Below are 23,965 nucleotides of genomic sequence, written 5' to 3' on the forward strand. Positions count from 1 at the left end.
TCTGTTCTCCACATTATAGCTTTATCTCTTTGAGAATATCATATAAATGGAATATTTGTAAACTTTTTATTTTTTATTATTATTTTTAAATTGCAGTATAATTAACATACAGAGCTATATTAATTTCAGGTGTATAGTGATTCAACAATTGTATACATTACTCAGTGCCCATCATGACAAGTGTACTCTTTTTTTTTTAAACTTTCCTTGTGTGTTTTTAAAAATTTTTAAAAAAAATTTTTTAATGTTTTATTTATTTCCAGGAGAGAGAGAGAGAGAGAGAGAGACAGACAGACAGCGTGAGCAGGGGAGGGTCAGAGAGAGAGGGAGTCACAGACTGCAACAGGCTCCAGGCTCTGAGCTGGCAGTCAGCACAGAGCCCGACACGGGGCTCGAACCCACGAACCGCGAGATCATGACCTAAGCGAAGGTCGGACGCTCAACCGACTAAGCCACCCAGGTGCCCCTAAAACATTTTTTAAAAAAAACTCTTTATTTATTTCTGAGAGAGCGAGAGAGACAGCGTGAGCAGGGGAGGCTCAGAGAGAGAGAGAGACACAGAACCTGAAGCCCGCTCCAGGCTCTGTCAGCACATAGCCTGACATGGGGCTCGAACCCACGAACTGTGAGATCATGACCTAAGCCGAAGTCGGACGCTTAACCAACTGAGCCACCCAGGTGTCCCGACAAGTGTACTCTTTATCTCCACCCCCATTTCGTCCTTCCCTCCCCCACCCACCTCTCCTCTGGTAACCACTAGTTGTTCTCTCTGTATACGAGTCTGGTTTTTTGTTTGTCTTTTTTTTTTCCTTGTTCGTTTGTTTTGTTCCTTAAATTCTACTTATGAATGAAATCATATGGCATTTGTCTTTCTCTGACTTATTTCACTTAGCATCGTACTCTCTAGATCTGTCCATGTTGTTGCTAATGGCAAAACTTCATTCTTTTTTATGTCTGAGTAATATTCCATTGCATGTATATACCACACCTTCTTTATCTAGTCATCTATTGATGAGCCCTTGGGTTGCTTCCATATCTTGGCTATTGTAAATAATGCTGCAGTATACATAGGGGTACATATCTCTTTTTTGAATTAGTGTTTTTACATTTTGGGGGGTAAATGCCCAGAAGTGGGATTACTGGATCATAATGGTATTTTTATTTTTAATTTTTTGAGGAACTTCCATACAGTCTTCAACAGTGGCTGCACCAATTTACACTTCCACCAACAGTGCACAGGATTCCAATACTTGTTATTTCTTATTTTTTTTTATATTAGCCATTCTGTCTGATATGAGGTGATCTCTCACTGTGGCTTTCATTGCGTTTCCCTGATGATGAGTAATGTTGAACATCTTTTCATGTGTGTGTGGAACATCTGTATGTCTTCTGCCCATTTTTAATTGGATTATTTGTTTTATTCTGTGTGTGTTAAGTTGTGTAAGTTCTTTATATATTTTGGATATTAACCATTTATCAGATATGCCTTTTGCAAATATCTCCTCCAATTCAGTAGGCTGCCTTTTTTTCGGTAGATTTTTCTTTCTGTAATCTTTTGAAGCTGACTTCTTTTAATCAGTATGTTTTTGCAATTAATTCAACATATTGTGCATGTAATTATTGCATTTCTTTTTTTTTCTGAGTAGTATTTTATTGTATGGATGATATACCATAGTTGTTTAGCCATTCACCTGTTGAAGACAGTTGGATTATTTCCAGTTTTTGAAGATTATAAATAGAACTGACATAAACATTTCTATTCTATTTCTATTTCTCTAGGGTGAATACCCAAAAGTGGTTTTGCTGTTTCATATTGTTAAGTGTGTGTTTAATGTCAAAAGAAGCTGGCAAATTGGTTTTCCAGAGTGTTTGTACCATCCTGCATTCCTATCAGCATTGTTTGAGTGTTCCAATTGCTCTTCTCCTTTGCTAGTTCTTGGTATTGTCAATATTTTTTATTTTAGTCATTCTTATTGGTTTAGAGTGGTCTCTCACTATGGTTTTCATTATAGTTCCCTAATGGCTAATGATTTAAATGTCTTTTTAAGTGCTTATTTCTCTTATAAACATCTTTATTGGTGAGATATCCAAGTCTCTATACTATTTTTTAGCTAGATTGTTTGTTACTGTTGAGTTTTTAGAGTTCTTGATGCATTCAAGATACAAGTTCTCTGTCATATATGTGATTTACAAGGGTTTTTTCTCCTAGTCTGTTGTTTGCCTTTTCATTTTCTTAAAAAATTCTCAAGCTATTTAGAAAATTGATTAGTAAATAAATAAATAAACAAATTCTAAAAATAAAGGTCTTAAACTCAAAGTGGATTAAAGGCCTAAACGTAGGAGCTGAAACCAGAAAAACTCCTAAAAGAAAACATAAGCAGGCAGTAATTTCTTGGATGTTGACCTTAACAACATTTTCCTGGATATGTCTCGTCAAGCAACAGTAACAAAAACAAAAATAAACTATTGGGATTACATCAAACTAGAAAGCTTTAGCACAGCAAAGTAAATCATCAACAAAATGAAAAGGCAACTTACTTAGAGGGAGAAGATATTTACAAATGATATATAGGGTAAGAAGTTAACATCTAAAACATATAAAAAACTCATACAACTCAACACCGAAAAAAAAAAGTCTGTTTAAAAAATGGGCAGAGAACCTGAACAGACATTTCTCCAAAGAAGACATACAGATGTCCAACACACATATAAAAAGATGCTCAACATTCATCATCAGGGAAGTGGAAATCAAAGCCACGCACCAGTCAGAATGGCAAGAATGTGGAGAATAAGGAGTCCTTGTGCACTGTTGGTAGGAGTGTAAATTGGTGCAGCCACTGTGGAAGACTGTATGGAGGTTTCTCAAAAAATTAAAAATAGAAATACTATGATGATCCAGTAATCCCACTTCTGGGCATTTACCCCCCAAATATGAAAACACTAATTCAAAAAAGAGATATGTACCCCTATGTATATTGCAGCATTATTTACAATAGCCAAGATATGGAAGCAACTCAAGTGTCCACTGATAATGAATGGATAAAGAAGGTGTGGTATATACATACAATGCAATATTACTCAGCCATAAAAAAAGAAGGAAGTCTTGCCTTTAGCAATAACATGGATAGATCTAGAGAGTATAGTGCTAAGTAAAATAAGTCAGACAAAGACGAATGCCATATGATTTCACTTATATGTGGAATCTAAAAAACAAAACCAATAAAAAATTTAAAATACAGAAACAGAATAATAAATACAGAACACAAATTGGTGGTTGACAGTGAGAAAGGGAGTGGAAGGATGGGTAAAATAGTTGAAGGGGATTAAGGTACAAACCCCAGCTATAAAGTAAGGAAGTCATGAAGGTGACAAGTACAACACAGGAAATAAGAGTCAATAACATTGTAATAACATTGTATAGTGACAGACAGTAACTACACTTACGGGGGTGAGCACTGCATAATGTATTGAATTGCCGAATCACTAAGTTGTGCACCTAAAACTAACATAACCTATGTCAACTATGCTTCAATAATAAAAATAAAATGATAAATAAAAGCTAAAATTAGGAATGAAAAAGAAGTGGGGCACCTGGGTAGCTCAGTCGGTTAGGTGGCCGACTTTGGCTCAGGTCATGATCTCACAGTTCGTGGGTTCAAGCCTCACATTGGGCTCTGTGCTGACAGCCAGCTCAAAGCCTGGAGCCTGCTTCATATTCTGTGTCTCCCTCTCTCTCTGACCCTCCCCTGCTCACACTGTCTCTCTCTCTCAGAAATAAATAAAACATTAAAAAAAAAGAATGAAAAAGAAGTAGCTTCAGAGGTCAAGATAGATAAGATTGGACAGGTGTATGTTGCAATATTAGGCAGGCACACTCGCTTGCAAAAAACTTTTCCTTTACCCTCTTATTTCAGTACCTGAGGCCTGCAAATTAAACAAAAGATAGGTTAACAGGAGAAAAGGTTTAGTTTTTTAAAATTTTAAATAGTTTATTGTCAAGTTGGTTCCCATATAACACCCAGTGCTCATCCCCACAAGTGCCCTCCTCCGTGCCCATCACCCCCTACCCCTCTCCCCCACCCCGATCAGCCCTCAGTTTGTTCTCGGCATTCAAGAGTCTGTCTGTCCAACAGCACATTCTCTGCTGAGCCCTCGTGGTTTGCCTCCCTCCCTCTCCCCCACTATTTTCCCCCTTCTTCTCCCCCAGAAAAGGTTTAGTTTGGATATGCATGGGGCTTCACAGAGAAATAGTGAAAACCCAAAGTGGTAGTTAGATCTGAAAGCTTATACATGATTTTAGCAAAGGATGATAGATTGTGGAGAAATGACCAGACAAAGGAACAGGGATTTGGCATCTATGGGTAGGGAATTGTAGAAAGGTAAGTATGTGGAGAACCTAATGGAAGATAAGGGTTATTTTAGTAAGATTTATTTATGTAGACCCAAGTCAGTGCTGTCTCCAGTGAGGAATCATTTCTAGTGATTAGGAGTCTTCTCCTCTTCCTGGTATAGGAAAACACAATTTTACAAATGGAAATTTACGTTACCTTTAAAAAAAAAAGATTTTATTTTTAAGTAATATCTACACCCAACGTGGGGCTTGAATTTACAATACCAAGAGTTCCCTGCTCTACTGACTGAGCCAGCCAGGTACCCCTATGTTAACTTTAAAAAGGGAAATTTATTCCCTGTTTTTTATGAGAAAAAGAGAGGGTAGAAAGTTACTCCTATGTCTGTGTTTCTTAATTACCTTCAGCTCAAAACAATCCTTTGCCAAAGTGGCAAATATGGGGGTAACATATTTTGATCCCCTTCAGAACTGTCTCATATCACATGTTACTGGCACATTTCCTTTGTTGTTATGTTGGTTTGGAGACTATTTCCATATCAAGTCCACATTTCCTTATCCGTTATTCACCATTTAGAATTACAACGTGAGTTTAAGGATTAAATGCTTCCATAGTATTTAGTTAATAAAGCATTGGGACGCCTGGGTGACTCAGTTGGTTAAATGTCTGATTCTTGATTTCAGCTCAGGTCATAATCTCACATTTGTGGGACTGAGCCCCGTGTTGGGCTCCACACTGCTTGGAATTCTCTCTCTGCCCCTCCCCCGCTAGAGCCTGCCTTTGAACGTGTGTGCGCTCCAGTGCGCTCTCTCTTTCCTTCTCTCTCACAAAATAAATAAATAAACTTAAAAAAAAAAAGCATTGATTTTACTCACTTCTGGTGTTTGAGCAGCTGAATTCCACATAACTGGTCTCTGAAGGAACACAACCTGCTTTGTAGCCAAATTCCCTTCACTGCAAATTAAAACAATAGCATTAGTATTTGCAAATTAGTAATTCTCTATATTTCATACTTGGCTAGAATATTCAATCTGTATTCTTTGAAAAATAATCTTCTGATCCAAAGATAATTATAAACACGATTCAGTAGAAGTTGTAGATGGAAAACAAGAAAAAAATGCCTAAAAAATTAATAGTCATTACAGAAGAAAAATTTGTTTAAGAGTTGTAATCTCAATGTGCTAACGTAACTGTTTTTTATCTTTTTTTGCCCCTTCCTAGTCTTTATCAACTTCTGAATTTCTACACGTCTGTAACCACTACATATTTGCATTTCTGTGTTCTATGCCTTTCACCGAATGCTCTTTCCTCCTTTGTGCACTGTGATCATATTCTTAATAGCTTCAGATTATGTCAAAGAATTAAGATACTAAAATGTATTAAGCCCTTCCTGTATGATTGGAAAATTAGGTTGTTTCCAGTTTTCCACTGTTTTTAAATAATGTTGCTATAAAATATGTATAGTTTTCCTTATTCTTATGACATTTTTCCTTGAGATAAATTTTTAGGAGTAGGATTATTAGGTCAAAAGGGTATGATTTAAGCTTCTTGGTATGCGTTGTCAAATTTGCCTTATAAAAAGAAGAGACCAATTTAGGCTGCCACATGTGAGATATTTTATATACATTTTCAATGGAAGGACTTGAGCCACAGCTAGTTTTATTTTCAGATGCTTCTTTGTAGTCAGCTACTCAGTATTCTCCTTATTTAACTATCATCATGGCAAATTACCCCTTGCCAAAGACTACTTGGGGTTTGTATTTCTCTGAAATGCTTTTCACAGTCTCCATGGATTTATGGGGAGGAGTGTCTGTAGCTAATGTTGCTCAGTTACGACTTTTATTATGCAAAAAACCCAAACAAAACCTCACTATTAGCTGCATTTTATGCTGAGCTCTTTTTCTGGAAAACAAATGCAACATTGAAACTCTGCCCTAGTGGTATATGTCCGCCCCACACCATTTGAAAATCCCCAGCTTGCTTACTGATACTGTTGAATTTTGAGAAACCGTGAAATTTTCCCCAGAGTGTTAATGAGAGACTGCTGCTTTATTTTTATTTTTATTTTTAAAAGAATGCTTCTAGTGTAATCTCATATTAGTTTGATCTTAGCTTTGATTAGAAGAAAAGACTTAGTATGAAGTACAGTTGACCCTTGAACAACATGGGGGTTGGGGCATCAATCCCCTCCCCACCAGTTAAAAATCCATGTATAACTTTTGATTCCCTCAAAACTTAACTACTAATAGCCTGCTGTTGACTGGGAGCTTTACTGATTATATAAACAGTTAACTAACACATATTTAATATGTGGTAGTATTATATACTGTATTCCTACAATAAAGTAAGCTAGAGAAAATATAATTAAGAAAATCATAAGGAAGAGAAAATACATTTACAGTTTTGTACTATATTTATCAAAACAAATCTGCTTACAAGTGGACCCATGCAGTTCAAACCCATGTAGTTCATGGATCAACTGTATATTGTAACTTTTGGGAACAATCATCAGGACACGCATACACAGGCATACAGGGAAGGGACTAGCAGTGTACAGAATAGGCTGTCTGTGTTTGGGAGGTATAGAATATGCTGGAAAAGGCCGTATCTTTGGAGCCTAAGAGCTCCTGGGTTCAAATTCCAACTCTTCCATAATAGCTGATGATACCACCTCATAGCTGGTGACTTTAGCAAAGTTTTAAATTCCCTGCATTTCATTTCCTATAAGGACTTTGTGAAGGATAAATATGTTGATGTGCGTTAAGACCTCCACTGTGCCTGCCAATAGAAGAAGTACAGTAAATGTGATTTCCTTCTACTTTTTCCATTTGTTTAATGAAATGTGTAGTGGAGTTAAGTGGGAGGGAAATGTCCCAGAATCAAAAATACCTTCCAGAGAAAAGTCAAGGGAGGAAGAGGGTACCAGAGAATACAGAGGACATTTCTGGGTGATGTTCAAAGTGTGTGATTCAGGTAGAGAATCCCATGAAAGGACTAGTCCTTGAGCTATGGAAAGATGAGGAGTGATCAGGGCAGAATTACTCTTCTTGGATAGAAAGTAGGAGACTATCAAGGTAGGGATTGTGAGTGGTCCTGGAGTGAGTTCTTTCCAACACATTATAGGATGTGAATATATGTGAAATCTGAATGCCTTAGGATTTGATGTTTAACCTAGAGCAGGCTTCTCAACCTTTACTAATGGCATAAAACAATAAATGCAGAGATAGCTTCTCAAGGCTGACTATATTAGGAGTGTCTCTAATGCCCAGATAAGGCTGCGGAAGGTCAGCATCTTCCCATCTCTTGGGAAGGTCCTTAGAACAAGCTCCTCAATTTGAAATATGTCTAAGACTACTATGTCCCTGGTATTCTGAGGGCCATTCTGAGNAAGTTTTATTTTTAAATTCTTTTTAAGTTTATTTATTTATTTAAGTAAATCTCTATACACAAGATGAGACTTGAACTCACAACCCAGAGATCAAGAGTTACATGTTTTTCTGACTGAGCCAGCTAGGCGCCCTAGGGCCATTTTGATTTAAAATAGGTCCTGCTCATTATCAACAGTAGCAGAACTGTGGAAAGAGCCTAAATGTCCATTGACTGATAAATGGATAAAGAAGGTTTGGTGTATATATATATATATATAAAATGGGAAATATACTCAGGTATCAAAAAGAATGACATCTTGGGACACCTGGGTGGCTCAGTTAGATGAGTGTCTGACTTCAGGTTAGATCATGATCTCCAAGTTCATGAGTTGGAGCCCCATATGAGGTACACTGCTGACAGTGCAGAGCCTAGTTCGGATCCTCCATCCCCCTCTCTCTGCCCCTCCCCCACTCATGCTTTCTCAAAAATAAATAAACATTGAAAAAAAGAAGAATAAAATCTTGCCATTTGCAACGACATGGATGAAGCTTAAGTATATTATGCTAAGTGAAACAAGTCAGTCAGAGAAAGACAAATATATGATTTCACTCATATGTAGAATTTAAGAAAAAAAACAGATGAACATATGGAAGGGGGGAAAAAAGAGAGTGAGAGGGAAACAAACCATAAGAGATTCTTAAATATAGAGAATAAACTGAGAATTGATGGAGGGAGGTTGGCAAGGGATGGGCTAGAGGGTGATGGGTATTAAGGAGGGCATGAGTGATGAGCCCTGGTTGTTGTATGTAAGTGATAAATCACTAAATTCTACTGCTGAAACTAATATTGCAATGTATGTTAATGATCAAAAATTTAAATAAAAACTTGAAAGAGAAAAAAAAATAGGTCCTGCTGTTTTTGGAACATCCATGAGACATAGAGCTCCTTTTGGTTTAGAGAATTTAAGCATGGTAGAACTAAGGGACGGAGGTCTGAAGCCTGACAGAGGGACAACTGTCTGGCAGGATTAGTGCCTCACAGCCTCCAGTGGCTGCAGAGGTAACTCTGTCTACTGAGCTGGGATAGAATATTTGTCCTGTAGCACAGATTCTGAAGGGATTTGACTGGTGATATCATTACTGGACCAGAGAAGGTTTCACATGCCTGGATGCTCAGAGCACAGGGCCTACATCTCCTATTCCCTACAGCAATTTTCATCCAAAATGTGTTAGTTAACTGAGTAACTTGGTATTTTCCTGAGAGGAATTTAAGAATCTTCACATCCTCTTCCATACTATTATTAGTGGGCAATTATGCTTGGACGTCATAGAAAATGAAAGTGGCTTCTGAGAAATGGCAGATTTTCACAGAAGTGGTGAAAGAGTTCTGGCACCGCCTGTGTTGGTCAAGAGCATAAGCCTCAAGGATAAGCTGGTCAAGGGAACAGTCTGCAAAGATGTGAAACCATCCACTAGTTCTTCCTTTCTGAGAGTGGCAGATAATCCCTCATGCAACTGTCAGCATGAGGGATGGGTCAGCCACTTCAGGCCTGGAGGGGCTAAGTTCCCTGCAGGCAGTGGTGGGGAGCAGGGTGAAGGTATAAGACTGCCCAAATGGGGGAAGGGAAAGGAGGATCATTAATACAGAAGGAAGACCAGGAAAGTATCTAGAGGCCAAAGTCCATGTATGACCTGAGATAAAGCCAGGTTAGGTCCAGGCATCTCACCACACCAAACCAGGTGAAGTAGAGTGAAAGGATAAAGCCTGAGTTAGCTCCAGGTCCACACCTAGAATCAGACAAACACCAGAGGGCAGCTGTGGACCTAGAAGAAACAGAAGAGGCCACCAGTATTGCTGTTGTCCCTGGGACATGGGCTTGCTGCTCTCTGTCTTGGTATTATGCTCACCTCTTTTTTTTTTTTAATTTTTTTTTCTTACTTATAGAAAGTTTGAGGGATCACTTCTTTTTTTTAATGTTTTATTTATTTTTGAGAGAGAGAGAGAGAGACAGCATGAGCAGGGGAGGGGCAGAGGAAGAGGGAGACACAGAATCTGAAGACGGGTTCCAGGCTCTGAGCTGTCAGCACAGAGCCTGACGCAGGGCTTGAACCCACAAACCGTGAGATCATGACCTGAGCTGAAGTTGGACACTCAATCAACTTAGCCACCCAGGCGCCCCTATGCTCACCTCTTAATGTGGGTATACACTACTGTAGGATCTGGGGGGTGAGCATAAGTATAAGGAATTAGGCCATAGATGGGAAAGAAAATGGGGTTTTGACCAGCTCTACAGCTTTACACTACAAAATGTGGGGACACATCATTTTTCTGTGATATATTTATTGGAGAGGCAGTTGAGTGTGGTAGAAACAGCATGTATGGCTTTAGAGTCAGACCAACGCTGGGTTTGCATCTTAGTTTTGCTGCTTACTAGCTATGTGATGCTGAGCTAGTTACCCAGACTTTCTGAGCCTCCCATTTCTCTTCCGTAAAACAGAGCTGGTCCAAACAGTATCAGTGAGGTGGTAGAAGTAAAGTTCTTAGCACAGATCCTGGAGCACAGTGGATGCTTAATAAATGTTTCCTTCTCTCTTCCCTACCTTCTTCTATGCCTTTCATATGAAAACAAAAGAAGACTTTCTATTTGGGTGTTGTTTAAAGGAGAGAGGTTTGCTATGGCAACAACAGACTACCAAGAAAGAGACTGGCTTCCCAACAACAGAAGATCTCATGGACTAAAGTAAGGAGGATAACTTGGATTTGTGTAGTGCTTTTGGTGTAATGAGTATTTTCCTTGGTAATGAGCACATTGTTTCTTAACCACACACACCTTTTTAAAAAGACTTGATTTGTAAGTAATATCTACATCCAATGTGGGGCTCCAAACTAGAACCCCAAGATCAAGAGTCACATGCTATATTGACTGAGCTGGCCAGGCACCCCTCTTATGATAGCCCTTTGAGGTGGGCAGAGAAGTTATTCTTTTCTCCATTTTATGGATAAGGAAGTTGAGATGCAGACTTTTTGAGTTTTGTCTTGGGTCTCCTCTATTTCCCACAACACCATACTATCTCTACAGCAAGTGTGGAATGAATTCAGTAAAGCCCTGACTACAGAGAAGAGTGGCCTAATTTAATTCCATTCTGCTGGAACACTTTATAATGATTGGGTAAACATAGACTACTTTGCAGAAGTTCAGATTTTTATGTAGCATCTCCCAATGTATTATTTCAGCTTATAATAGGCAGGGGTTGTAGTGGAGAATAATGAGGAAAACAAAAACAAGTGTTCATTTTCTCCTGGGCCAATTAGACTATTTAAACAGACCACACAGGCCCTGGTGTTCATATGATGAGAAGGAAAGACAGGAGCAAGTTCTTGCCTCATGGCATTTAACCACCGTTTGTAAGATGGGTCATTGAAAGCTTTGCCTTAAAAAATTCCCCCTTTGGAGGCACCTGGTTCAGTTGGTTAAGTGTTGGACTCTTGATTTTGGCTCAGGTCATGATCTCACAGTTTGTGAGACTGAGCCCCATATCAGGCTCTGTGTTGACAGTGTGGAGCCTGCATGGGATTCTCTCTCTTCTTCTCTCTCTCTGCCCCTCTCCCACTCATGCTCTCTCTCAAGATAAATAAATAAATATTTAAAAATATCCCCCCCCCATGAATTCAGTTAAGAGTGAAAAACACTACTTAAAATAAGCATGCAACAAAAACAAAATTAAAAAGCAGTTCTATCACAGTTTGATAACATCTTTAGTGATATTTAAGCTTTTAGATTATTTTTGGAGGAAGTTATAAGGACAACATGAACTTGTGCTTGGTACCATATTTGTTTGATTTTAAGCATCTTTGAAACAGATGGAGTACTTAGACTTTATGAGCAGGTGGGAGAGAGTCTTTCTATATTCTTTAAAATATAAAAATCAAGATCATGGTTGATTGTCTTTTGCGAATTGTCATGTCTGCACAGTTGCTCATGGCCAGTCTCAGAATTCGTGCTTGTGGCATTCTCCCACCTAAAATGCTCACACCACCGCCTCTGCCTCTTTCCAGGCTGCCCATCTTTTGAGATTTATTTCAAGGATGACCTCTTTCAGGAAGTCTTTAATGATTCCTCAACTGAAGAGCAACACTTCCTTTTCAGGGCTCCCATGGAACTCACCTATAGAGCTCAATTCTTTTATTGGGTCCTATTGTTGCTGGTGTAGATTTCCCTCCTACCAGGTCTAAGCTCTCTGAGGATCTTGTCTCCCCATATCTGCATTTTCCATGTTAATTAGCAGAAAGCCCTCTTCCTAAATGGTGCTTAGTAAATATTTGAAGACTCAAAGACTTTATGAAAAAGTGGTCTTTTGGTTTCTGTGATAATGTATTGATGCCAGAACATGCATAAAAAATCATAACAAATGAGGAAAGTCTTGCAGGTGAAATAAAAGACTTCCTAGGTCTTTTTACATCTATGATAGTCATGGAAATTTAGTATGACTCTTTTAATCTTTAACTGTTCCTTCTCCTCCTCACAAAACTAACTTTTTAGGCATGCCAGGTTATAATAACTACAGCTTAGAACATTCTATGTTAATTAGAAATATTAAAATGTCTCATTACACCCAAATTTTAAAATAATTCACTTCCAGGGCACCTGGGTAGCTCAGTGGGTTGAGCATCCTACTCTTGATTTTGGCTCAGGTCATGATACCAGGGTCATGGGACTGAGCCCTGCATCTGAGTTTCATCCTGAGTATGGAGCCTGAGATTTTTTCTCTCTCTCTCTTTGTGCCCCTCCCCCCTGCTGTGCTCTCACTGTCTCTAAAATTAAAAAAATAAAATATATAAAAAATTCACTTTTCTCCTTCCCTGACTGCTTCAGGAAAGGGGAAGATTTTTTTTTTTTTAAATATACCTGGAAGAGTAAAGATAGATACATTTGCCTATTTTAAAATTGTAGACTTCTGTTAATCAAAAGACCTCATAAAAAGGGTAAAAAGATGAGCTACAAAGAATTTGGGAAGATAATTGCAACACATATAACAAATATATCTGATATATATTAAAAAATTCTTATAAATAGAATTTTAAATTCTTATAAATAGAATTTAAAATAAATAGAATTTTAAGTTCCATTTATTAGGCAAAAGATTTAAATAGGTGCTTTACAAAAGAAACATCTAAATGGCCAATAAACATATGAAAATGTTCTCAATCTCAGTAGTAATTAGGTAAATACAAATTAAAACCACACCGACATCACACCGTATGCACACTAGAATGCCAAAATTTAAAATCTGACAATATTTTTTGGAGCAATGGGAACTTCATATTCTGCTGTTAGGAGTGTAAACCACAATATTCCATTTGGAAAGAGTGTGGCATTTATCTAATAAAGCTAAAGAAATGCCCTATGACCCAGCAATATCACTTCTAGATCTATTTCCTTGAGAAACTTCTGCCCATTATGCACTGGGCATCCCTGCTCATGTTCAGGATAGCACTGCTTGTCATAACCAACCATTGGAGCCAACCATAAAATTCCATTTGTGTAAAATTCAAAAACAGGCAAAACTGAACTGTATTGTTTAGATACACATGCAAGAGTGGTAAAACTCTTGGGCAAAGCAAGGAAATGATTATCCTAAAAGTTGGGAAGTTATCTCTGAATGAAGGGAGTAGATGTGATGGGGAAAAACATGGAATGCTTCCAAGGTTCCAGCAATATTCTGTTTCTTGTCCAGTAGAAACTACACAAGTGTTTACAATTATACTCATTTGTGTTTTGTGCACTTTCTACTTGTGTGTTTAAGAAAAATTGTTTTTATGAGTACATGTAATGGTGACATGAGGAGTGTTTGTAGATTTACACATGACAAAATGCTCCCTCCCCTTTTGCATTTATTCTTTGGTAAAAATCAGTCTTGAATTCTTTGGGTTTGAATTAGAAGAGGTCTTTAGGAATGCATTCACCTGTTCTCACTTTTCCTGGAATATATCTTGCACTTTCCTTTTTTTCTTTTTCTTTTTTCTTTTTTTTTTTTGCTTAAGATTGCCAGAGAAAGGAAATAATTTGTGTTATCCATACTTCAACTTTCTACCTTCTCTGCACATGGCAGACATCACTAATTGATGTATCACTGCATTCTTTTTTGCTGAGCCTGGTTCTAGTCTCAGAATCCTTGGTTTTATAGTGTTCCAGGCAGCCACTACCAACAGACTAGTGCCGCTAAGTGAGATGAAATGGAATAGTAAATAGTCCTATCTGCCACTGGGAGTATTCTCCTCTCTAAAAGTGCTTTCAAAAGATCTAAAGTTGCCCCTCAGACACACAGCTTTCATAGACCTGCCCTCCTCCTTCAATGAAGTCCCCTAGCATATTCACCTGATTTATACTTAACTCTTTTCATTACTGCTTCTCCAAAGAGACTTTTTAGATATTTCTCCCCAAATTCCGCCCAATCCCATTAACTTTAATCCTAAAGATATGCTGTGTTTGTGTTTATGTTCCATGACCTTTTGGAGGGCCACAAACCACTGTAATATCTAAGATTCTTTTTACCTCCCCTCATAACCAATTTTCACCCCCTTGGGGCAATATCACCCCTATTGAGAATATATGCTCTAGATCTCCACGGCAGGACTTGTCATGAGCTGTTCTTCATTAGTTATTTGTAACGATGTTGTGTCTCCAAGCTGACTATGAGTTCCTTCCTGGAAGCCAGAGTCAGTCTGTAGAATGTGTAAAATATTGCCTTATACATATCAGGCACTCAATAGATATTTGAGTTGAACTGAAAGAACATTTTCAAATAAAATGCAAAAATGTGATTCAGTTTGAATACAACTGAAATGGTTCTAAATGAGTGGCTTATCTGTAACTGTTTAGTCATTTATAGAATAAAAATACTCTTAGGGGCTCCAGGATGGCTCAGGTGGCTAGGCATCTGACTCTTGATTTCGGCTAAGGTCATGATCTCACAGTTCTCAAGACCAAGTCCTGCCTCGGGCTCCGTGCTGACAGCATGGAGCCTGCTTGGGATTCTCTCTCACCCTTTCTCTGCCCCTCCTCCCACACATGCACACTCTCTCAAAATTAATAAATAAACTTAAAAAAACTTTTATAAAGAGCTTTCTTTATGATCCTAAAATCTATTAGATTAGAGGAAATAGAATTGTTAGGTTAATTTGTATTTTCTGATCAGTTTTGTATCATTTAATTAATTAATTAATCGCCATATTTAATGTTTGGAACTCATACATAAATGAGTAAATTCTTGCTTTTAAAATATAAAATTCATTTTGAAAGCAAAATTAATTAAATGTTAGCATGCATCTTTATAGCTATGTGCTTGGTCACAGTTCCTTTGGCTGATGACCCTGATTTGTTTTTCAGGTATCAATATGAGTGTATTAAAAACTAAAAAGAGCATTCCCACAGTTTGGCTTCTTCCAACCCCTTTGCCTGACAAAATGTCAAAACTTTAAGTTCAGATGAGGAAGTGATAACTGGAGGTATCTACAATAGACAAATTGACTATTTCGAAAAACATGACCTTGGGGCACAGTTGGTTAAAGGTCCAACTCTTGATTTCAGCCCTGCCTTGGGCTCTGTGCTGACAATGTGGAGCCTGCTTCGGATTCTCTCTCTCTCCTTCTCTCTGCCCCTCCCTCCCACTCATGCGTGCTCTCTCTCTCTCTCTGAAAATAAAGAAATAACCTAAAAAATAAAAGTGGCTTTATCAAAATGCTGCTCACTGCAAGACTACCTCGAGCTTAACTAGTAATTACACCATACTGTTTCTACAGAATTTAAATTAGACAGGGAAGAGAAGGGCATTAATATGAACCAAACATGAAATCCTAACCTTCCCCTGACTGTATATAAATATGCAACTCTTCTTTGTCTGCCACTTGAGGATTGAGAGGAAATCATTGGTGCACGAAAGTGTCTCAAGTGACTGCACAGACTTACTCATGCTTCTGGGCCATGGTGACCAGGAGGCTGTGGAGCCTTTCCTGCAGGGGTGCAGAAAACGAAGAGGGACGGGGGGCTCTAACATCACAGTGAGAAGACAGTTTTTCTCTTTTTGGTATTCAAATCTTGTTCTTAAGGATCAGACATTTTATATTCTCAGAACAGTATAACTTGATTCATTGTACCCCAATACTCCTGCTTTTTAATTCTGTCTTCAGAGAAATAAATGAGGGTGTACACCTTTCTTCTATATTGTATTCTAAAATGCTTTCACATTCCCTCTGCAAGGTTATAATTCAGTGTTTCTGAAAGTACATCAGAATCACCTTGGGTTCTTGTTAAGATGCCCTCTCCCCATATCTCTTTCCAGATGATTGTTCAGGGAGAGGGCAATGACCTTGCTGGCTTGAGGGAGCCAAACAGAGGGAACTTTGGCTCCATTTCCATTTTATTCTGTGATTATTTTAAGGGCAGCAATATTAGCTGCTAGTTCAGCTAATCTGATCCTCTACCAGATTTTCTCTGAATTGTTTAATGTCAATTTTCATGTTGATTTCATGAAAAGAAAAGGATTGGGCACATTTGTATAATTACATAGTGATAACGATTAAGAAGGGATGCTGGCAAATTTTCACAGCTGACAGCAATAACCCTGGAATAATGTAGTGATATCTGATTACCACATTATCATGTTTCCATGGCAATGTGGCTTTCAATCTTGGTGGTGTGATACTGCCTAGGATAATGAAGCAATAACCTCAGTGTGAGGACACACTGGGAAAATATTTTTATGTCATCCAATAACAGGATATATTTGAGTAATGAAAGAAATGAAGGGAAAATACTTTATCTACAGACCATTAAAGTTATGGTTTAGGTGATAGAAGGGTGGGGAAAAGGTGAAATTGCTGATGACACTATTGTGTACAAGACAAAAATATTTAAGGAAGAAAGTTTTCACTGGCAATGGTTCTAAGTCATGTTTTCAGACATGTGGGCCCCAAAAGAAAGGTCATGACAGATATTATTTTTTCTGGGTGTGAGTATATGTGTAAGCTTATATTTTTATACTGTTATTTATTTCTGCTCCTTTTATTGACTTGTAATCATCAGTGCTGATTTAGTATATACTGAATCACAGTATTTACATTTTCTGAAATATCCTGATTTAGGATAGGCTGAGTGATCATGCTTGCATAATTGGTTTCAACTTTGGAATTTTGGTTCTGCTAAATGATTAGGTCCTGTAGAATAGCTCTAATTTATTAGCCTAGTTTGCACAGCACCTGCATAGGTACTCTGCAGATATGGGTTTGATTAAGCATTGTGACAGTTCAGTAAAGTTGATATTATTGTACCATTTTCCAGATGAGGAAAATGAGACTTAAGGAGGTTAGGTGACTTCCAAGATCACATGGCTAGTTAATGGTGAAAAGCTGTAATTAAAATGAGATATGTTTAGTTCACAGCATGGACTCTTCTAGTTGTAGAGACTAAAAATTTTCAGGCTCTATCTTCCACTTGGACCAAGATGAACTGTATGTGGTGTCTTTCTTTCTTTCCTTTTTTTTTATTTAAATGGTATTTTTCTTTATATTTAAAGATGACATGACTGACAGTGAGTACTATCTCTGTGTGTACTGAAGCAGCTAAGACAAGCATGTGACTGATGCAGAGACAGCACATTTGGAAAAGAATAAGAAGGCAGAGGATAAACAGGTTTTATCAACAATCTTTGTTACCAGTTAATAACAATGAGCCCTGACCTTCATCCTATAGTGTCTACCTTGCAGGCAGTTGGAAGAACGCAATTATAAGATGTAAAGGATTAAAATCAACATCAATATTGCACAATCTTCCTGAGTACAGAACAGTAGACACTGTTTTAGTGTGCCTTGTTGCATAGGGTGATTACTGTTAAAAAGTATTTTTCTACTATTTTCATTTATTTATCTATCTATTTATTTATCTTTAGAGAGAGAGTGTGCACACATACTTGAGACCTCTTCTTTACCACCTTTGGTCTCAATCCTGTCCTCACTCCCAAAACAACCAGGAGGGGGAGAGAGAGAGAGAGAGATAGAGAGAGAGAGAGCAAATCCCAAGCAGGCTCCACACTGTCGGTACAGAGTCTGACATGGGTCTTGACCCCATGAACCGTGAGATCATGACCTGAGCTGAAATCAAGAGTCAGACACTAAACTGACTAGGCCACATAGGTGCCCCTGTACTATCTCCAATCCAGGGTAAATAGCAGATTCTGAATGGAGATCTGCTAAATAGTGATGCTGCTTTTTAATCTCATTATCGTGTGAAGATTCCATCTAACTTTGACAGTCTTTACGCCTTTTTTTAACGTTCCTGTGCAACCTATACTTGCTCATCTATATAAGCTGACCTGCCCTAACCCGATGCAAGTCTGGTTATATACTAAATTTAAGCTTAACCAGCTACAGGCTCCTTTAGGGCAGATACAGCTTTCACACCCTTTTAGTAATTGACTGATTGTTTTACTCTTTAAAATTAGTTTAGAAAAATCACAGAATAAATATGTATTCCTTGCAAAAAGTCAAATAACAGAAAAAATATAAAGACAAAGCAGAAACACCCACTTTTCCTGTCTCCTACCCATAGTCCCAGAGCTAATCATTCACTAGAATTCGCTATGTAGCTTTTTAGCCTTAACACACGCCATTCATAGTGATAGACATCTATACTGTGTCCAATTTTTTGGGCAGTCACTTAATGAGAAGTCCAGCAACTAGCCCTTTTGCTATTTTATTTTATTTTTTTTATTTTTTTATTTTTTAAAAAATTTTTTTAATGTTTTTATTTATTTCTAGGAGAGAGAGAGAGACAGCGTGAGCAGGGGAGGGTCAGAGAGAGAGGGAGTCACAGATTCTGAAACAGGCTCCAGGCTCTGAGCTGGCAGTCAGCACAGAGCCCGACGCGGGGCTCGAACCCACGAACCGCGAGATCATGACCTAAGCGAAAGTTGGACGCTTAACCGACTAAGCCACCCAGGCGCCCCCCCCTTTTGCTATTTTAATTACACATGAAGCTGAGCCTTCACAAGTAGTGCCTACTCTGAAAGGCATACTCTGACCCCACAGCGCCTCAAGGAGAACAGGGTACAAGAGAAGCTAGAACGGTGGAGGGGCAGTGGTGCTACCTCTGCTTCAAAAGCAATGTATGGCTACTTCTTGTTCCAGTGAGCCTCCTCCTCACCAGGAACAGCCTGTGACTTCATGCAGTTTGACGTGCAGGACAAGGGGGTCCAGTCAAGTGTGGTTCCAGGTTCCACCACCTTCCCCCTTCGCATTACACTCGGTCTCAATTCTGTCCTCATTCCCAAACCAACCAGAAGCAGGAGATGCTGAAGGGGCTCCAGCCCAGCAGGCTTGCTATCTAAGCAGTGCCCAGTCACTCACTCATACTTCAAGACAAAACATTTTTTTTTGCATTTTAATTTTAAGTAGGTTCCATGCCCAGTGTGGGACTTGAACTCAACTCACTGAGATTAAGAGTCACATTCTCTACTGATGGAGCCAGTTAGGCATCCCAGGAAAAATTTAGACTCACAAGAGAAGAATCTCTGAGTGAATGGGAGGGAGGAATGATAAATATATTTTTCAGTGGGGAAAAAGAAACATGAAAGGTTCGGAACTCAAGAGTACTCTTAGGAAGAGCTAACTGTAATGGGGCAGATGATATCCTAAAGTATACACCTATGAGAACCATCAAAAAGAGATGAGAAGGCCAAATACACAAGTTATTCTGAGGGAGGGCACGGAGTGGGAAAGACCAATGCTTGGGCATGGCTGTGAGGGGTAGAAAGGCAGGGAAGAGGAGTTCCTTTCTCACTACCTCCTGCACAATTCCTCTAATGGTAATGAGTTTCAGAGGCTTGTGAAAGTGAAGATTCATGGGTCTCACCCTCAAAGCTCTTGACCATTCCACTGGGGTGGCCCTCCAGCATTTGTATGTGCATAGGCTCCCCAGGTGATTCATACTGCTTAGTCTGAAGACCAAATCCTAAGCATTATGCTGTATTGTGACCTGACAGCTGTGTCACAGATTTAAATAGTTGGGAAATAATGCTTCAGGATGTTATCATTCACAACTTGAGAACAGTTACAAATAGATCCCTGAGAAGAAAAGCAGATTGCTTATTTCTAATCCCTCCTTTCAAAGCTTGAGTTATCTTTACTCTGCATCAGCCTTTGTCCCTCTCCCCACCTGAAGAAGATGTGGCTTTATTATTAAGCCATGACAATCAAATGTTTTTACAGTATGTGGGGAAGTTGGGATACTGTACAGGGTTAGGCTGCTAAACTGGGGAATCCAGAGAAGGCAGGAGGGTGGGTGAGACTGAGAAAGGAGGAGCTGCCTCCTTCAGCTACACTGACAATTACTCAAGAGGGTTAAACGCAGTTGACGTTGCTAAAGGGTAATGCCCTGTGGTACTGCGCCGTCCTCGGCAAGTAGTCACTGGCGCACGCAGGACCACATTGGCATTCAATCATTTTCTGGAAGCCAAAGAAGGTAGAGGAAACATCTCTGGTTCCATCGGATAGCAAAGCTCTTTATACAGAAGACTTAATTGGTTTGTCTCTTTTTGTCTCTTAAAAAAAAAAAAAAGTTGGGGCGCCTGGGTGGCTTAGTCGTTTAAGCGTCCGACTTTCGCTTAGGTCATGATCTCGCGGTTCGTGGGTTCGAGCCCCGCGTCGGGCTCTGTGCTGACTGCCAGCTCGGAGCCTGGAGCCTGTTTCAGTCTGTGACTCCCTCTCTCTCTGACCCTCCCCTGCTCACGCTGTCCCTCTCTCTCCTAGAAATAAATAAAACATTTTTAAAAAAAAGAAAAAAAAAGTATGATTAGCTAAAGGAGAAAAGGAAAGCTTGTTATCTGTGAAGTGATGGCACTTTGGTTCTAATGTAGGCACTTTATTTGAGTGGAAACAGCTGACAAGTTGGTGCTCCAGGGGAGGACTCAGCCACGTCACTGGACGGGAGAAGTTGAGGCAGCAGTGCCTGTGCTCCTGCCTCCTTTGGTTTGCACACAGTGTGAAGGGGGAGGACAAGAGGTCTGCAGACGGGACTGAGTTCTGTTTGCAGATTTACATCAACTCAGTCTTCACTCTAGGCATCTTTTTTTTAAAGCATATTTATTTACTTTGAGAGAAAGAGAGCACACGCTGGGGAGGGGAAGAGGGAAGCAGAGACAGAGAGAATTCCAAGAAGGCTCCACATTCAGCACAGAGCCTGATGTGGGGTTCGAACTCACAAACTGTGAGATCATGACCTGAGCTGAAATCTGGAGTTGAATGCTCAACCGACTGAGCCACCCAGGCGCCCCTTGAATGTGGGCATCTTGAGCTGCTCTCAGCTAGGAGTCAATCTCCTGCACCCCTGCCCGGCTCTGCCTTGTGAACTCAGATGCCCTTGCGAAGGAGATGTTATTGTTTATACATCTATAACTTGAGGGGATTAGATTACCTGATCTCCATTGTCCATGAAATCAGATTAGAAGTTCAGTGAAATGCTTTTTGTAGGCATTAAATTAGCATTAGTTGAATTGAGTTATCTAACAAATGAACTATATTTTGAATTAAATGAGAGTTTGTAAGGATACTGTGGCATTACCTGTCATGTCTCAGTATAGGTGTAGGCAACACGCTTGTCAGGAGCCATCCAAACTCAGCCAGAGTGTGCAGCAGAGGGCCATAATCCGTTTTGATTTCACAGCCCTGCGTGAATAAGTGTAACAGCTCATAGCCTTAATGGCAAGAGGACCAGCAACACAAGTGATTACAATAAAGGGTGGTGGGTGTTAAACTAAGGGGAGTTCACGCTCCTTAAGTACAGTTTCATCGGCTGCAGTCTTTGAGGGCTTCATTTTCTGCTGCTTGCTGCCTTCTAACCATTGAACCAAGGTAGACACACTGGGGATCAGAGTGGTGAGAGGTTTCCATCTGGTTCTCCAGAGTTTGGGCCTTCCTTCCTTTGTGTTCACTCAGTCTTGTTCAGGCATCACACTTTAAGGTACAGGGCTAGGGGATCTGCATTTAGAAAAGCTCCCTAGTGATTTGGATCCAAGTAGTTTACAGACCATACTGGTTAGAAACACTGGTCCAGGGGTTGGGAAGTGAGGATAAGAGTAGGAAGTGAAGATCGGGAAGTAAAAGGTGAGTGGGGCTTAGATGCTGAGTTGGATTCCTTGCTTTTTATTCATGTGGAATTGATTTTTACTAGGAGCTTTACCTCTTCTTCTAAATCCTTTTCTCCCCCTCAGTGGGATTTCTAGTTTATTTGAAAATGAGCTCTGCCTCTCTGTATGCCTTTATAAGGCCAGAAAGGCAAATGTGTTTATAAAAGAGTCTGTCAGTGAGGGCCTCATACACACAACACAATATACCAGAATTTAGTCTGTACACCTCAAGGGCAGTCCATTCGGTGACATCTGAATTCAGAGTGCACAACATCAGCAGCAATGTCATCTCTGATTAGGAAGGACAATGCTGTGTGTACATATTTGGCCTGGTGAGAGAGAGAACAACTTTTGGATATTTTTGCCTTTGAGAGTCAATTAACAAGGTAAAAAAAAAGTCAGTCACATCGGTTGCTTGGAGATAAAATAGTAGTTTTTGACTGAGTATTTTTTTTTTTTTTTAGTTTCAACCAGTTGTCATGGCATGTGTAAAGAGAAGAGTGCCAGGGAACTTTATTCAGGATTAGAAGGCCAAATCCTTGGGAATCTACTGCTATTTAGGTACAGGTAATTGTTTTACTATCTTACAACAGAGTTGAACATGTAGTAAAGGAAATCACCTTTTCACAAATCTGAACAAAGTTTGTTTATGCATTTGTGATAAAATTCTGAACACTGTACAAACAAGTGTTTGAAGGACACTGCAGGTATTGAGAAAGGAAAATCTTTAACATGGAAAACTAAATAGAAAAGTAAAGCTAAACTGTCAGAAAACTGCAGTTTACCTCAATAACGGTCCATTGCTCTACTACGATGGCATCATTTCCTTTCCTACTGGAACCTGGAACTCCAGAACCTTCTTCTTCATAGATGAAGAATCCTTCCAAAGATTTAGGCAAATGGTCCCCTGTGAGGAAAGGGATGCAATTAGGAAGAATTGCAAATACTGAGTGTCTCCTAAGATCACCGACATCTTTAGGTAACCCTTTGAGGAAGCTGAAAGAAAAGCATATAAATTAACAAGCACTTGTTTTGACTGAGTCAATAACATCCTCCTCTTTGAGAGTTTTTTTGGGAAGGTCAAGAAAATTTTATACTTCACTGAATTAAAATTAAACTGTAAATATGAAAACTACAATAACAAAAACAAAATAAAATAATATCATACAGTGAGAAGCAAGTGGATTTCCTAAGTCTAAAAAGCATCAGGAACTGACCACCCTGAAATCAAATTTTGGTTTCTGACCTATATGTTTATGCATATTAATTACACCATTTGGAGAGAAAACATAAAAATGTTCTTGAAATTACAGGTGTGATATTCAAACTAATATGAGGTAAGATTACCTCAAAATAATATAAACACAAAACAATTCTTTACCTCAATGATGCTTTAAAAAAAGTAATAGAAGAATGGTAACAGGAAAATCCTAAACAGAAGTCATTGTCAAAAGAATTCCTGCTGGGAAGGAAGTTTTAAGGGAGGGCCTCTCTGACATTTTCTTGAATAGTTGACAACAACCAGCTGGCGAAAACTAAACTGATTTTATGGATGTTCTTTTGTCTCCTATTTTGCAATAGGAGACAATTTTCCCATGGTCACGTGCTGGCTAAACTTTATGGTTTTTATACAGTACAGTGTTGCATCAAAGTCTCCCTGCTGCACAGTTATCTAAAGTATAAACTACAACATTTTCAAGTGCTCTATTAAGCTTAAAAATAAAGAGGAGAAACATAATTTCAATGTAATTTTTAGTTTTGATTTTTATTAACAGGCTATAAACTTTAGGAGAAAATCATTGTTATTATTATTTACACCATTTACAGTTAGGGTACAATACCATGAAGAATTTACCTTGTTCAGACTGGTTCTCCAAAACCCAGTAAAGTTTAATTTACTAGTTGGAGTTAGTTTTTTTCTAATTATAGTGTATGTTCCACTTCCTTTAAATGTACTTGTCCACTGTCCAAAGTGACCAGTGGAAGTAAATCTTTTTGATTGTAAATTTAGAGCATCACAAGACCATCTTTAAAACTATGTATGTCCCAAGTCCTTTTTTAGAATGAGGG

The 23,965-nt window shown here is 38.8% G+C and overlaps 1 protein-coding gene across 6 annotated transcripts in view; it reads right to left on the reverse strand.

The window, feature by feature from the left end:
• Positions 1-23,965, reverse strand: part of RFTN2 (raftlin family member 2) — a 98,709-nt gene that overhangs the window by 10,966 nt on the left and 63,778 nt on the right. For all 6 annotated transcript variants that reach the window (XR_013330669.1, XM_077745769.1, XM_077745767.1 and 3 more), the window contains 3 exons: positions 22,681-22,802; positions 21,331-21,434; positions 5,225-5,303 (listed from right to left, as the gene is read on the reverse strand). Coding sequence is in view for 5 of the 6 variants with exons in the window: in XM_077745769.1 (XP_077601895.1) it covers positions 5,225-5,303; positions 21,331-21,434; positions 22,681-22,802 (305 nt within the window). In the remaining variant the exon portion in view is untranslated. The remainder of the gene's footprint in view (positions 1-5,224; positions 5,304-21,330; positions 21,435-22,680; positions 22,803-23,965) is intronic.

Source organism: Crocuta crocuta, unplaced genomic scaffold, assembly GCF_008692635.1.
Source record: "Crocuta crocuta isolate KB4526 unplaced genomic scaffold, BGI_CrCroc_1.0 scaffold564, whole genome shotgun sequence".
Taxonomy (NCBI): Eukaryota; Metazoa; Chordata; class Mammalia; order Carnivora; family Hyaenidae; genus Crocuta; species Crocuta crocuta.